The sequence below is a fragment of the Strix uralensis genome, chromosome 17, assembly GCF_047716275.1.
Source record: "Strix uralensis isolate ZFMK-TIS-50842 chromosome 17, bStrUra1, whole genome shotgun sequence".
Taxonomy (NCBI): Eukaryota; Metazoa; Chordata; class Aves; order Strigiformes; family Strigidae; genus Strix; species Strix uralensis.
The window spans coordinates 13,902,008-13,917,242 of NC_133988.1; the positions used below are offsets into that span (position 1 = coordinate 13,902,008).

The 15,235-nt window shown below is 55.2% G+C and overlaps 1 protein-coding gene across 12 annotated transcripts in view; it reads left to right on the forward strand.

Moving 5' to 3' along the window:
• The window catches only part of NCOR2 (nuclear receptor corepressor 2), a 257,096-nt gene that overhangs the window by 220,448 nt on the left and 21,413 nt on the right, over nucleotides 1–15,235 (forward strand). For all 12 annotated transcript variants that reach the window (XM_074887780.1, XM_074887781.1, XM_074887783.1 and 9 more), the window contains 8 exons: nucleotides 655–892; nucleotides 5,558–5,713; nucleotides 6,305–6,444; nucleotides 6,521–6,626; nucleotides 7,341–7,445; nucleotides 8,353–8,456; nucleotides 10,879–11,029; nucleotides 14,891–15,043. In XM_074887780.1, coding sequence (XP_074743881.1) covers nucleotides 655–892; nucleotides 5,558–5,713; nucleotides 6,305–6,444; nucleotides 6,521–6,626; nucleotides 7,341–7,445; nucleotides 8,353–8,456; nucleotides 10,879–11,029; nucleotides 14,891–15,043 — 1,153 coding nt within the window. The remainder of the gene's footprint in view (nucleotides 1–654; nucleotides 893–5,557; nucleotides 5,714–6,304; nucleotides 6,445–6,520; nucleotides 6,627–7,340; nucleotides 7,446–8,352; nucleotides 8,457–10,878; nucleotides 11,030–14,890; nucleotides 15,044–15,235) is intronic.

The following is a 15,235-nucleotide window of genomic DNA, read 5'->3' on the forward strand; positions in this document are numbered from 1 at the left end:
CCACATGACTGCTGCCTCCCGTTGCTTTAAAAAGCGAGTGTGCACCTTCCCAACCCTGTGCTTCTCTTCCTCTCGTGCGCTTGAAGGGTACCACATAAGAAGCATTTATGCAAAAAGGTTCCTCTTTTTGGCTACCCAGTAGCTGTGTACTGAAAGAACATGTATTCCCCGAGGCTGATGGTTCCTCCTGGTGCAGTGGCTTGGGCTGTGACAAAAAACACCCCGGTATCTCCAGGGTCAACACCAGAGGAGCAGCAGCACAGGGTGGGCCAGGAGGAAATCCCTGCTTTGGGGTTTTGAGTACTCAAGGAGGACCCGTTCCTGATGCCCTTCCAGTTTCCTGTGTTACAGCTTAAGATGTGGCTGCTGTAATGTAACTTCTGGCAAAAGCTACAAGCACTGAACTATAGATTAGAGGTTTTAAACAAGGAAAGTCTGAGGCTCTCCTGTAGTGTCACCAGCACAGAGCTGATACTCTTTGTTGTGGGCTTTTTTAATCTCCTGTGGTTGGTGAGCTGTGGAGCCATGTTTGGGCTGGTAAGACTTGCAGTGATAGTGTGGGGCAGGTGCTTCTCGTAGCACCTTAACGTCTCCAAGACTGTTACGGATGTCGGCAGCACATGACAAGTGTCACCAATTCTTGTTTCTTATCAGATTTCTGAAGGTTTCTCAGAGGGGCTATTGCAGAGTGGAAGTGTGAAGCCTCAGGTGCCTCCCCATGCCTTGGCCCTCTACCAGCAGCAGATCACAAAAGCCCACGAGTCTGCCCGCGAGGACGTGCCCCCGAGCAAGCTGTCGCAGGCCCAGCAGCAGCAGGCTGAGAAGGAGCAGCAGCAGCCAAGCAGCAGTCCCAGGGGAAAGAGCAGGAGCCCCGCTGTTGGTGACAAGGAAGGTAGGGGATTGCGCGTGTCGGAGCGTGTTTATCAGCACAGAAATGCCTGGTGTGTGCAGCTGTACGCAGCCGGCAGCTTTCCTCCTCTTAGGTGAAAGCTTCCTTCAACCCTTGAAAGCTCTTTAATAGCATCTTGAAGCAGGACGAGAGAGGCATGGCTAATTTCCCATGTTCATTAGACAGTACATCATGTCTCATTGAGCCTACAGCAAACACCGGGCCAGTGTCGAGCGCTGAGGAGGTGAAGATTGCCTTTATTAGTGTCTCTGCCATTCACTTGAGAGCAAAGGGGCCTGGAGGCATGCCAGGGCTCTGGGTACAATGGCTCTTTTCTACCTTGCTGGCTTTCTATAAAGAATGCTTTTAATGCTCAGTGGGGACCATTATTTCATTTAAAATCAATGCTAATACTGTGACTTGGAGTCCAAAGGTTCCTGTAAAGATTCCCAGTGCTTTCTCCCCGGAATAGCTCTGATGTGGTTTGGCTGCCTAATGAGCAATTCAGAGTTTCCCACCGTAGAGCATCTGAAGCGTTATTAGCTTGAGCACCTGGGGATCAAGGTTAAGGAGAGACAGGAAGTTCTGATGAGACCATCCTCTAAATGTGTTTTTAATCTGAGTGTCAGAGCCTGTTCCAGTTCAGAGTCTGTGTTCCTGCCCCTCGTAGCCAGCCTGCGCTTCAGCTGCATGTGAAGATGAGATGCTGTCACCCGTGGCACGATCAGAGGAGCAGGGAAGTCGGGCTGGGTGGGTGTGATGTTCCCCAGTGCTGGATCCTGCACGGGGATGGGTGCAGCTGCAAAAATTACCTGCTTATGCATGGAGATGGAGGGTGGATAAGACTACACTGATGAGGCAGATCTGCACAGGACCTGGGCTGCGATCTTTGCTGGAAAATCGCTATACTAGTTCACCCTCCGGCAGCCAGGATCTTAGCAGCCTGCTCTGCAGTGTCCAGACCCAGATATTTATTCTTCAAGCTGTCATGTCCCTCTGGACAGAACGATGTGCTTGCAAGAAGAGTTGGTTGCTGGCACTTGGCCAGACTTTCTTTAAACAACAAATAGCACCATGTGTGCATCACGCCTCCAGAGTGGTTTGCATATAAGCAAGGAAGGTGACTGCTCACCTTGAAAGAAAGGGAGTTTCCCCCAAGCTGTGTTGTTGCCACCCGTGAAGTCCCATTTCCAGCTGATCTCGTCCAGCTGTGCTCGTGTTTGCTGCCCAGGCGGAACAGTTCCCCTCCAGCTCTTCCCCCGCAGCGGCAGGTTTGATCTCCTCCTGCGCCATAATCCTGTGCGGATCTGGTCTTGCAGAGCTCAGCTTCCTGGTGAGCTGGGTGGCATGGCCAGCGCTCGAACCTGGAGCTCTGCATCAGTGGTGTCCCAGTGCTGCAGCTCCAGCTTCCTCCTGGTCGCTGGAGGATGAAGAGATGAGGCAAATTTGTGTGCATTAGGTACAAGGCCAGGTTTAGGGGCTTGAGATTAATCATGCCATTCTGTGACCTGTTGGCACCATTATTAAATGCGAGGGTCTGATACCCAGGTGGATTTTTTATGGCTTTGTTCTCTGCAAAGCACAAATGATATGAAGCACTTTATTCTGTAGTTCTCTGAATCTTCCATGTTAATGAAACCATTTACGCCTCCTTGTACCCCTGCAAACATCTCAGCAGGTCTTGGGGCTCCAGCTGTGATCTCTAAACCCTGCATAGCTGTGCATGCGTGCTGGCTACCCGTGGTGGGTCTGGGTTGCACGGGGACCCTAGGGAATCATAGCCTGGTCTTCTCTGTTCGTGGTGGGAAGGCATCTCCCATTTAAGAACTACCAAGTTTGCGATGAGTCACCTCAAGGGAAGAAATCAAGTCCTCCAAAGCCCTGATTTCAGTAGTTATGGACTCAGGAGACGGCTCAGTGCTGTCTCTGCCTCTTGGAGCACATGCCAGCTGTGGATCAGGGGTTAGAGGGGAGATAGCCAGATAGACCTGGCAAATCTGTGAACGTCCCTTCCCTCCCCTGCTCTCTGAGGCGTCCCAGTGAAGTGGCAAGCACCCAGACTGTAGACATCGTGCTGCCCCACCGCCTCTCCACGGGCCTCGTATTAAACGGGAGAGTCCAGCACAGCCTGAAAAGCCTTCAGGAGCATGGCCCCATGCCACCTCCTTGCAAGGGGCCAGCTCCGCCAGAGCAGGTACTTCCGTTCCTCCCCTGCTCGATAAGAGAGCTTGAACTCTTGCAACCGCTCCAGAGATCAACATCCTTCACACCGCTCTGGATCCGCTTCAAAGCCAAGTCTTGCACACATCCTGGCCGAGGCGTTGGCTGCCTCGCAGCCGCTGGCTGGGGCCATATCGGCTTGGAGGGCGGCCAGCCGAGCCGTACCTTCCTGAGCGCTGCCCTCCCCTGCCTTCCAAGACGAGCTGCTAATCACGGGGCCGGGCAGAGGCAGGCAGCCCTGCCTGGATCTCACCGACAGGCAGACGGATCCCTTTTCCCATTGCCGAGTCGCCGTCGGGCATATCTTCGGTTATCGCTTGGCGGTTTGAAAGCCAGCGGTATGTTTTGTGTTGATTTAGTTGTGTTTCATTTGGCCTTTGTAGGCGATGGGGAGCCAAGAGCATTAATTTGGATGACGGATCATATAAACTCTGACTCCTTCACTCCCATTCCAGGGGCTTGATAAACGGTAATAGGAACTCTCTCTTCCCCGTGTAAGTGCTATTTTATCAAAAGCTGGCTGAGTTATAGCCACCCTCTAATGCAGGGGCAATTAGGAACTGGCCGCATTTCACAGGCTGGAGAGGCACGCAGGGGAGGGGATGGCTCCCGCGGGGAGGGGAGGAGGACGGGGCTCTCCAAGAGCCATCCAGGGTGCACGTAGCCTTGGCTGACAGTGCCTTGGCGTTGGAGAGCATCTTCAGCCGGGACATCCCAGCGCCGTTCGCCCCCACATGAGCAGAGCTGAGCGAGGCTGAGCTGAAGGGAGGAAAATCAGGGAATGTGGACGTGCCAGGGACTCTCTGTTGATCTGGAGGATGTGCCTGGATTCCCCCGTGCTGGCAGGATGAAGGGATCCTCTCTGGTATCCAGCGTGGGGAGAGAAGAGGCTGCAGCCAAGGTCCGGCCCCACCAGGCTGCAGAGGTGAGAGTGCCTGGACACCTCTGTGTGCCAATAATGGATTTCTTTTCTCACTGAGGGGGACAAGAATAATCTCCCAGCTTCTGAGTACACTGAGCATTAATAACGATAATGCAGTAAAGCCTCATTAAATTGGGCCTTTGATAATCTACTTGCCCTATTATTAGGCTTAGCAGGATTCAGGCATCTATTTTTATCAAAAGTTGATGGTTAAAGGCTGGGTTCATTTGTGATTGCTGTTTACTGACCAGTTTCTGATTTCTGGTCAATGTGGACATTACGTAGCTGGGTCTGGGGAAGAAGGGCAGTGCGAAACTGTTTATCGATTACAAGTAAATCCTACCAAACCTGTCTCTAATCCATCCAGAAAAGGCTGTCTCATCCATCTGCTCAGCAAAGCGTGAGGATGCGCTTGGGATGGAGCTGGTGCAGATGAAGCCCCTCTTTTCCCTGGCACCCTGCAGAGGGTTTGGGCGTCCCCAGCACAGCTCCTCCATCATTAAGCACTTCTTGGCCTCTGATCAGCCTTTTTATAGCCAGAGTGAACTCAACCTGGCATCCAGTATACCCTGAGCGAGATAATTTCAGGAAACTTTTCTGCCCCCAGCCCTGGTGCCTTGCAGAGGACCAGCAAGCTGTCCCACTCCCCACAGAGGCATCTGGTCATCCCGCAGAGCCCATCCTGATCTTCATTTGCCTTTGACAGTCTTGTACAGTGTGGTTGTCCCAGGTGTTCAGAGAACATCTGCACATTATTCTCTTGCTGTCCAAGAAGCTGATGCCATTATTTCTGGCCACTTCCCCCAGCCTACAGATGGTTTATAGCCAGCAGCCATTCTTTAAGAGCGGCTGAGCTTTCGCGTCGCGATGTGATGTGGGGATGAGCTTGTTCCCAGCGTGCTGGCATGTGGTGGTCCCTGGCAGTGGCATGGGGCTCCCCAGGCACCCCATGCTCAACTGCACCCCCCCAGACCCTGTTGTCCCCAGCAAGCCGGTGCCTGCTGGATGTCCCCCACATGCCAGAGGGAGTCTGATGTCGGTGCCTCTTGGCTTTAACCTCAGTGAAAGGTTTGACAGGATCATCATTAATCCCCCCAGCCCTGCCACGGTGGCTGATGTGGAGCTGTGGTCGCAGGCAGGAGCTACCCAGGAGCAGTTTGCACATGGCCAAGCCCTGGTGAGGAGCTGGACCCTGTGCTGGTCCCAGTGACCGGCTGCACGCCGAGTACCATCTCTCCTGGGTGGGGTGGGATGTCCATGGAGGTCCCAGCTGGCAGCGAGCACCAGCAGAGTCACTGACACAGACATCTGTCCTCCCCACTGCACTTTAAGCATCTGAGTAAAATAAATGCTGTCAAATGCAGGCAGTGACACTGAGGCTTTTTCTTTTTATTTTGGTTGGGGAATTCAGCCCCCATCTCGTGGCCAGGCCAGACTGAACTGAAGCCACTTCCCACGCTGCCCGCAGGGACTGCTCACCCATGGGGGCCACTGAGCAAGCTGGTTGCTTTCTGTTTCCCTTGCAGAAAAGTCCGTGCATTTCTCATCCCTCGCAGAGGCTCAGAAGCTGAGTGCGGAGCCGACAGCTGCCTCATGCTGGCCCCCTGTCCTGTCCTACTCCCGGGATGTGATAAAAACCTCTCCCCAGGTGGAACCCCACTTGTTTCAGTATAACCCACCAGGCAAGTACAAGCCTCCAGCTGCATGGTGTGTGCCCTCCGTCCTGACCTGGGGAGGAGCACAGAGGTTGCAGCCAGCATCGCAGGTCGCGCTCTTAAGTCAGTGAAGCTTTTTGGGGAGGGGGTAAGAGAGAAGGTTCAGCAGAAACCTGCTAACACCTTGCTTTGGCCTGGCACGGAGCTCCCTTGCTGCTAATGCAGCAGTCTGAGGGTGGCCAGGCAGGTCCCCCAGCTCTGGGCAGGGCAGGTTTAGGGACATGGTTTGTTGCAGAACAGCGTGGGTGCTCCCTACACTGCCCTGGGTGCAAAGTTGGGCAGGGTTTATCCCTTGCTGTGCCATCCCTCTCTGGGTGGAGGGCAGATGAGTCAGGTATAGAACATCCTCAGGCTGCAGAGGGGTCGAGGCAGTCATTTAAACTATTCCAGTCCTTTCCAAAATGATCGCATGACTTGGATACTAGTGCAGGCTCACAGCCTGCTCACAGCAGGTTCACCGCCTCCAGCCACTGCTCCCTCCCTTGCCCCTTTTCTCCCCGATAGCCGCTGCCACTCTGCCTTCCCTCGGTCTTGCTAACGCTCATGTTTTCCACACAGGACACCCCATCCCGCTAAACCTGCATGAGAGCTCTCGCTCAGGGCTGCAGAGGCTAGCAAGCATCTCCAACCCTCCTCCCCTCATCTCCTCCACCAAGCACCCCTCCGTGCTGGAGAGACCCGTCGGATCCATTTCCCAGGTAGGGTATTGGGGATGAGCAGTGCAGACGCCTGCAGGGACCGGCAGCCGCTCCTGACCTCTCCTCTCACACGCAGGGGATGCCCATCCAGCTCCACACGCCCTACAGCTCCGAGCACGCCAAGGTCCCCGTCGGCTCCATCACCATGGGCCTGCCGCTGACCATGGATCCCAAGAAACTGGGTAAGAAATTGGGAGGCGAGTGATTTCTTGCATGCTCCCAGAGCAGCAGGGAGCAAACTTGCCAGCAGCGCAGGGGAAAGGAGGAGCACAGGACACAGCAAGGGAGTGCAGAGGGACCTGCTAAGAGGATGAAAGGATTAGTCCATCAGGAGAGCAGAGACACAGGGAGCTAAATTTGTGCAGTATAGAAAAGCTTGGTCAGGGACGCATCCCAGCCTATAAATACCCTCCGACTAATACTGTGATCGAAGGAAGGAAATATATTGCCTCTCCCCAGGCTGCTCAGATAAAGAGCAAATGGCCTGAAGTGAACAAAGGAAGTGTTTAGTCTGCAGATTTGGAAACATTTCTTAACAGCAGGAGGAGTTGGAGCAGGACCGAGTCTGGGGAGGGGGGATCCAGGCCCTATCTCCAGGTGTACCCGGGTCCCGTTATAAACCAGCACTTGGTTTTCAATGCCAGCCCTGCTCCTGGTGCAGGCAGCACCCGGCAGTGCCTTCGCCAGGGCGAGAACAAGGATCTGGCTTTGCTCGACGGTGGTTGTGTGTCCTGCCAACCGCCGTGGCCTCGGCGAAGGCCATCCCGACACGGTGGGGATGGCAAAGGCGCCGAGGAGGTGCCAACCCGGGGCTGGCAGAGATGAAAGCCTCCAGCAGCTGAGGGCTGCGGCCCCGTGCCCTGCACCTACTCTGATACGTGGTTAATGTTTTCCAGTGCCTTTTCCTGGAGTAAAGCAGGAACAACTTTCTCCTAGAAGCCAGGCCAGCCAGCCGGAAAGTCTGGTTCTGCAGCCATCCCAGGAGGGCTCCATCCTGCGGGGTGAGGAGCTGGGGGTGGGAGGGGAGGGATGCTGGCACTGCCAAGCCTGGCAAACGCCATGCTGGCTGCGGCTGCCCAGTGATTTTGGGTATGATTTCTGGGGTCGTGCCCAGCCGAAGGGGCCTATTCGCCCCTTTTCTCCGGTGTTGCCAGTGGGGTGACAGATAGGTCTGTACAATGGCTCAACGTTTTTAGCCATCTCCCCAAATCAGGGCCTCGTGCACTGATCCTGGTAGAGGTTTTGTGTTCGAGAGGCATCCCAAAATCTGTTGGTTAAGACAAAGCAAGACCTGTTTAAATGCCATTAATTAGTTTTCAGGTTCTTTGCTGCTGCAGCTGGGCAGGGACCACATTTAGTTTAAACCTAGCCCTCCCATGTTTCTGTCCCCATTAGCTAGGTAGAATAAAATAAATGCAAAAGTGTTGCTTTTAAGTGCAAATTCTGATTTGTGAAACCCCCCAGCTAAGGCAGTCGGATGCACGAGTGCAGTGGGCTGGCTCCAACCCAGCACAGATAGCAAGCAAACGAACTCAAACCACCCCAAGCTGCATCTCGCCAGCGATCTGATCGCATCAGGAGAGGCTGAAACAGGCTGTGCTTCCTCCCAGGCCCATAAATCTGCCCAGCCCCTCCTTGAAGGCAGCAGGGAGCTGATAGCTTCAAAATACCCTTTTTTACCACCTCCCAGCCCCAGGCTCACAGGGCTGGGTCCCTCGGGGGACCGGGTGGGAAGGGCTCTGTGAAGCATGAGACTTAACACTGACGTCTCTTGGAGGGCTTCCCCTCCAGTACCTCAGCTTGCCAGAGACTGGGTCAAATCCTGCGCTTAGTCAGTAGTCTCAGTCCCACAGGTTTTCTACTGAACGGCAAATCCAGCCCCCAGCTCACTGTGTTTTTGTCCTGCAGGTACTTCCCTCAGCTCTGCCTCGGGAGGGAGCATCACCAAGGGAACACCCACATCCAGACCTCCTCCAGAGTCGCCCATCACCTACCGAGGGTCCATCACACATGTAGGTCCCTTGTCTCTGGCGGGTTTTGCTTCCTGGGTGCTGGCAGCTGCCTCTTGCAGTGCTGGATGCGGGGACCAGGGGTTTGTGGGGTGCACGGGGCTGAGCAGCGCAGGTCTGCGATGCTGCCGTCCCATGGAGCCTCTCGGAGAGATCTTTGCAAACAGCCTCCACCCGGGATGGCGCGAGCCCTGTCCCGTGAGCTGAGCCTGCAGGAGAGCAGAGCTCGACAAGCAGCGATGCAGAGCTTTACAGCATATCTCACCCTGCTTTGCTTTTCATAGCTGTCAGGAACAGAGGCGAAAGCAGCTTTAAATGACTCTGGGAAAATAATTTTGCCAGCACAAGAAACGGGAGCAGATAGAAGGAGGAGATGGGTGGAGGGCCCAGGCCAGGCGGAGGAGAGGGTGAGGCTGAGAGGTGCATGTAAGGTAGCGAGGTCTCCTGCCAGGGCTGAGCGTGCTGCGCTGGGGGGTCCTGCCCAAAGGCTCTTTTGAGCAGGAAGATACTTTGGCCTTAATCTCCACCATCCATCTTCGAAAGAGCAGCTGGCAAGCGGGCGATAGTTTTTTGCAGTGTGAGTTATTGCTCATCTGGTAACAGAGCGGAGAGCATTAAAAAAAAAAAAAAATCTGTTTCCCATGGGGATTTTATCTGGCCATAATTCAGATATTTAAAGCCACTTGCGCTTAGATTTTTGCCTGCCTCCTTCAAGGAGGGTGACCATTGTTCCCTTTGTCCGTGGGGACCTGAACCTCAATCCTGGCCCAGAGCAAAGGCTTAACTTGCCTGGTGCCCTGCATCCAACAGCTGCCAGGGGAAGATACTTGGGGGCTGTAAATAACCCATCAGAGCAAACGCAGGCTCCATCCCCTCTCAAGCTCCTGCAGCAGCTCTGGGCAGCAGTGGGTGGGCATGAAGGGTCTCAGGCACCACATACCAGAGACCAGATGAGCAGAGTTTGATGAGACATTTTTACATCCATCTAGATTGCTTTGTTTGGCTTGGGAATAAGGTACCAAGCCCAGACCCAAGGCATGACCTGCCTCTCCTGCTGGCCCAGCAGCCTGCATCCCTCTGCTCCCATTAGGGAGAAGGAGCCCCCTGTTTCAGCAGCAGCTCCGGGTACCAGAGCTGATATTTGATCTCAGATTAGTCATCCAGTTCACAGGAGGCAGATCTTGAAGATACGCTCTCTGCTCTGAATCCATCTGTCATCACTTGCTTTCAAATCCCCTCTGAGCACGTCTGCGGAAGGAAGATGACTTACCTGGGGCTGGGGCAGTCGGCTGGGAAAGCCAGTACCGGGTGTACTGTGAGGGCAAACGATCAGAGGCTTGAACCTGCGTGCTGGCGTGTCCTGGCGGTGGGGTTTTGGGGACCGCTGGTGCTCAGAGGGCTTGGTACAGAGCAGGGACATCTCTAAGCTGGGGTGGGGAAATAGTCTGCAACAACCTGGAAGCACCAGCAAAGCTGGCTGGGGCATCACTTCCCTGAGGCTTCCCACGAGCATCAGTCCTGGGGGCTGGTGGGGTTGAATGAGCAGTGTAGGCAGGTGTCAATCAGAGCTCTGCTCTGACAGCATTGCTGGGCCATCCCTGCGATGGGGAGGGGGACCATCACCCCGTGGTGGCTGTTCTGACAGCTTGTGAGGGCAGAGGGGTGTTAATCACAAGCAACGTCTTCAAGGACATCTAGCTCTGGGTGTTTCGAAGAGGATTCAGAGGGGGGCAGGTGGCTCTGAGCTGTGTCCGTGTGTGCCTCTGGGCAAAGAGAGGTTTCAGTTCTTACCAGTTTGTGTAAGGAGCCTGATGCTGTTTCTGTTGGAGAGCTAACCGACAGCTTTCGCTCCCTGACCTGCTCCCGGCCCGGTCGCGGTGTCGCCTGCCATCTCGCCTGGGCGTGCTGCCAGCCGCCAGCTCCTGCGCACAGGCAGCTCCCTCAAGGTCACACTTGCTGCCAGCAGATGTGTCCTGGGTGGGCAGGACATCCCCATGGCTCCTGGACCGAGCTGGGGAAATAGGCTGCAGGGAAAAAGCTAACACTGGAGCAGTCCTTGCCCTCATTGAGGTGTCCCCGGGGAGGCACCACCCTGTCTCCCCAAACCTGCGGGGTGGAAGCAAGCCGGGTAATTTACTCAGAAACACACAGGGCAAGAGAGTTGCTGTTTTGGAGGTCTGCGCTGTCCTTACCCCCTGCCTCTTCCCAGCAGCCTCGCACAGATCATGTCCCTTTTTACCGCTCCTCATTATCGTCCTCATCAATAATTAAGCTGCAAGTGCCTCGCTGTTGGCTGCACCAGGAAGCGGAGGCCGGGCGCGCTCTCCCTCCGCTCAGCCTCCTGTGGGGAACAGCCTGTCCCCGCGCGCGCACTTGCTTAATTGCTTGTGACACTGTTAAATATGGATCTTGGTGGCTTTCCAAGGGCACCCCGGCAGAAGTGCTGTACAAAGGAACCATTACCAGGATAATCGGAGAAGACAGCCCCAGCAGAGCAGAGAAGGCGAGAGAGGATGCCATGCCCAAAGGACATGTCATCTACGAAGGGAAGAAAGGCCACGTGCTGTCCTATGATGGTAAGTCGTAATCCTCTGCCTTTTTAGGGCAGGCACCGGGGGTTTGTGCTGCTGTGGCTGGGAGTTGGGAGCTATTTGAGGAAAGGCTGACAAAGTGCAACGGGCCAGCCTCGCGTCTTTGCTTCCAGTGTCATTTCTTTCCCTTCCCACCCCTCTGCCTACAGCCCGGCCGGGTTTCCCTCTGTCCTGGGTGGTTATCTTGCCTTGGAGGTGGCTTTGCTGGCAGGCAGTGGCCGCGGACAGGGTCTCTGGTTTTGGTTGGTTCTGGGGAGCAAGGGAGAGGAGAAGACCAGATGGGAAGGTATTGCCTTCATCCCTAGCACCCTGTGCAGGAGGGCATTGTCCAAAAATGCTGAGAGCATCCCCAAACTCTTAGGCCACGGTGGGACTCAAGAACCTGCAAGGTGGAGGCAAGTCAGGTAGTTTGGCATAAAGATTTATTCGGAATTAGATTCCCACCTGCAACGTCTTGGGCACCGTGCAGCTTTCCCAGTACAGGGCTGCCCTGCAGGAATCCTCCTGGGCCTGGCAGCACCGTGCCTCAGTATCTTGTGAGCTTTGCTACAGCAACTGTAGCTATCAGCGGGGGCAAAGCCCTTCCTGCATCCCACAGCAGCCTGTCGGGGCGGGGGGGCACTGGCCTCTTGCCGGCTGCTGTCACCCAGAGGCACTGAGGACCTGCCCGGAGCCCCGTCAGGGGTAAGAAGCTGTCCCCAGCACAGAGGGTGTCACCTGTTAACGGGGCTGACGCTGCCTGGCTGGGGAGCAGTGTGACCAGTACGGTGAAGCAAAGCCGGGCGAGCAGCCGGGCTGCTCCTGAGGGGGCTCTGGAGAGACCCCAAAGCCATGTTGGCGCTCACCCCCCTCCCCACTGCACAGTAACGTGCTTCCTCAGTAAATGCCGACGGTGCCTCGCTGCGTTAGCGGTATCAGCAGGCAGTCACCAGCTGCTCCTGCCTCCTCTGCGCCTGCTCGCCTGATCGCAGCACTGGCCATCAAAGCTGCTCAGCGAGTCCCGGTGGCTCCCATTAGAGATGAGCAGATGTTCTTCTCCAGTGGAGCTGGAAACGACTCCTCCACGCTCGCCTTTCGCCATGTGCTGGGCCAGGCATTTCAGGCGTGGAGCCAGGCTCCTCCTGGCCCGCAGCTGGGGTCGGGAAGAGCTGACTTACAGACACCGCAGCCCCGCGTCCTCTTGGGGTGCAATACTGGCGTGTGCTCTGGCGTGCACAGGGACGGCTGTCCTCATGTGTCACCTCTGCTCTCGGTTGAGTTTGGAGATGACTAAGGAGCAGATCCTAACCTCTGCCGCACTCACACACCTCAGCAGGTATCTCTGGTCGGCTGCGGTGCTGCCTGAACCCTCTGCTCACCTCCCCAGGGCGGCCGCATCCCTCCCTGCAGCAGAACATCCCTTTCAGCCTTCCTGGCAGCCCGGGCCCCGCGGTCAGTCCTGCGGGCAGAGGGTGTCCTGCAGGAGCCCCTTTCCTCTTGCTCACACGTACAGGCAGCTGGTTTTGCTGCAGGCTGGTTGTTTCATCTGGGGCCAGAAACAGAGGGTTCAGGTCACATCACAGGGGGACAACTCGCATGCTTCAGCTGATGCCACCTCTGTGTGTGCCCTGGGACCGCAGGGACCTTTCAGGACATGGCTCTGCGCCGTGCCTCTCGCCCATGGTGTGGAAACCAGCTTGTCCCATGCCTGCCCACATTCGCTGTCAACTCTAGCCCAGATAAAAAGTGTCACAGCGGGAGACTTGTGTCTGGGCGCCCTTTGGGACAGTTGGCAGGGCTCGGACCAGGGAGGACGCAGGAAGCATTTCAGGACTTGTTTGTGCAAGAAGCTATTTTAATCTCCTTTTCCCGGGCTTGGAGTCGAATGAGGTTGATCTCAAAAATGGTGCTGCCAGGGGAGAGATGGGGAAGGCTCCCGGTGGCGTGGGCTGCCCGTGCCCATTGCTGGGATCCCGCTCTGGGCAGCAAAGGAGACCTGCAGACCACACTCTTCCCCATTGCACGCACTCATCAGTGTCAGCCCATCTGCCCTGCTGCAGCCTGAGCCCATTGCCTCTCATCCTACCCACCGTGGACATAGATGAGGAATTAATTCTTCCCTCTCCACAGCAACCTTTTACATGCTTGATAGCGTTTATCGCATCCTGAGCAATCTCACTTGCTTCTGCAGCCTAGCCAGCCCTGCTGCCTCTCTCCTTCCCCCCGTGCAGCCTGGAGAGGCTTTGCAGCCTGGAGCGGAAGAGTTAAAAAAAAAAATTAAATAAGAAAACTGAAATTGTTGGTGATTATGAATTTTGGCAAGCAGAAAAAAAATTGCAAATTCTTTAGTGTCATGAGGGTGCTTAAAATAAAAGAGCTGTAATGAGACGAGATCCTGTAGCATGTGCGAGCTGAATTGTGCTAGATTGGTTATTCTCATTCTGCATATGATTGCTGATGGCTTCTGCAAGGCAAGGGACGTGGGTTTGGAGTGATTTTCTTTCTGTTTAGTCTCTCTTCTCCCTCGCGCCCTCCCCCTGCTTCCCAGCGTTACAAAGGGTGCCCGGGACCACGTCCCCTTCTGCAGAAGGGCTGTTGGCAACAGATGTGCCTTGATGACAGGGTGCAGGCACATCGCCCCGCATCTGCTGCAAGGTGCTTGGCTGATTCTGAACGTCACCCCCGGATTTCTCCCATCGAATGAATCTGAAGTGAAGGCTCGGGGACAGATCCCCCTCTTGTTTCCCCACACGCAGCCCCAAACACTTTCTGGATTGAGTGGGTGCTGATTGCGGAAACCAACAGTGGGTGTGAAGTTGTAATAATCCCATTTTATTAATTACTGGTTTTGCCAAGAAGGACTTTTGTTCCCGATTGTCCGCGATGGGAATGAACGTTTTTAACTTCTCCTCCGTTTTCCCTAATTGTAAAACCACCTTCTCTGCCCACAAAGAGGAGGATCAGGGCCCTGCCAATCCTTGGCAGGGACAGCCAGGCCAGGGACGATGGGCAGAGGCGTTTGTCTCTCCAAGCCAACATCCCTGCTCAGAGCTCGTTACATAAACACGAGGCATTCGGCTGGATCAGAAGCTGCCTGCTAAATTCACAGCTCACTGCACATGATGGATGCCCATCGCCCGGGGTGGGCGTGATGCTGCCTGGCACAGCAAGGCTGTGCTTGCCTGTAGCTCAGAACAGTTTTCCACTGTGCGTTTGCAGAAGAATCTGCTCCAGGTTCAGGCGAGGAGGTGGTCGGTGGTCTCTCATCACGCTAGTGCTTGCTCCATCAGTCCTGCGTGGGACTTTTCGCCATCTCTCCCAGTTCTTGTACACGCTCACCGTTGTTTCAAAGAAATCATTCTCAGCTTTGCCTCTCCCCCTTTTTTCCCTGATTTTCTCACCCAGGGAGTGTCTCGGCAAATGTTAAAGCTGGCCAAGATCCCAAACAGTAGGTGTCTAGCAAAAATCAAAACAAACAGGGGAAAAAAAATAAAAAGCCCCAGACCCACGGGGCCAAGTTCAGTGGAACTGCAGCTGCTCACACCAGCGCCGCGCTGGCTCCGGGCTGTCCCGCTGCCTACATGATGGTCCCCACTGGGGAGGGAGGGAGCGGGACATGATAGGGCGGATGCTCCCACCCGAGCGGGAGGCACGGATCTGGAGTCTGAGGCAGGCAGGGAGGGGAGAAAACACCAGCTGAATTTCTTGGAAGCCAACCTCGATGTGTCTGGCATTGCTGAGCGGTGGCTGATGCTGGGATGGGATCTGACCTTTCAGCAGCGCACGCAAACAGCAGTAAACACCCTCCCTTGGCCAGTGCTGTCTTTCCAGCCTTCTGATGGTGCTTCTCGGTGTTCCCTTCCCCAGGTGGAGTTGCTGCTTCTCAGTGTCCCAAAGAAGACAGCAGGAGCTCAGGAGCTTCGCATGAGACGACAGGAACCAAGCGGACCTACGATATGATGGAGGGGAGGATCAGCCGGGGCTTATCAGCCCGTGATACCTTATCTGCCAGCATTGAAGGTGGGTCTGGGTGAAATCTTTCACCCGTGCTGTGTTAGTAGTGACCCTCAGAGACCTCATCTTGGCTCTTGTCTACATGATGTACCTTCCTGTGCCCATGTTTTGGCAGTGGTTAGCCAGTCCCCTGCAGCACATCCCAGCAGGACAACATCCGACCAGCATGGGAAAATGAGGGACACAGACTGGCCTATT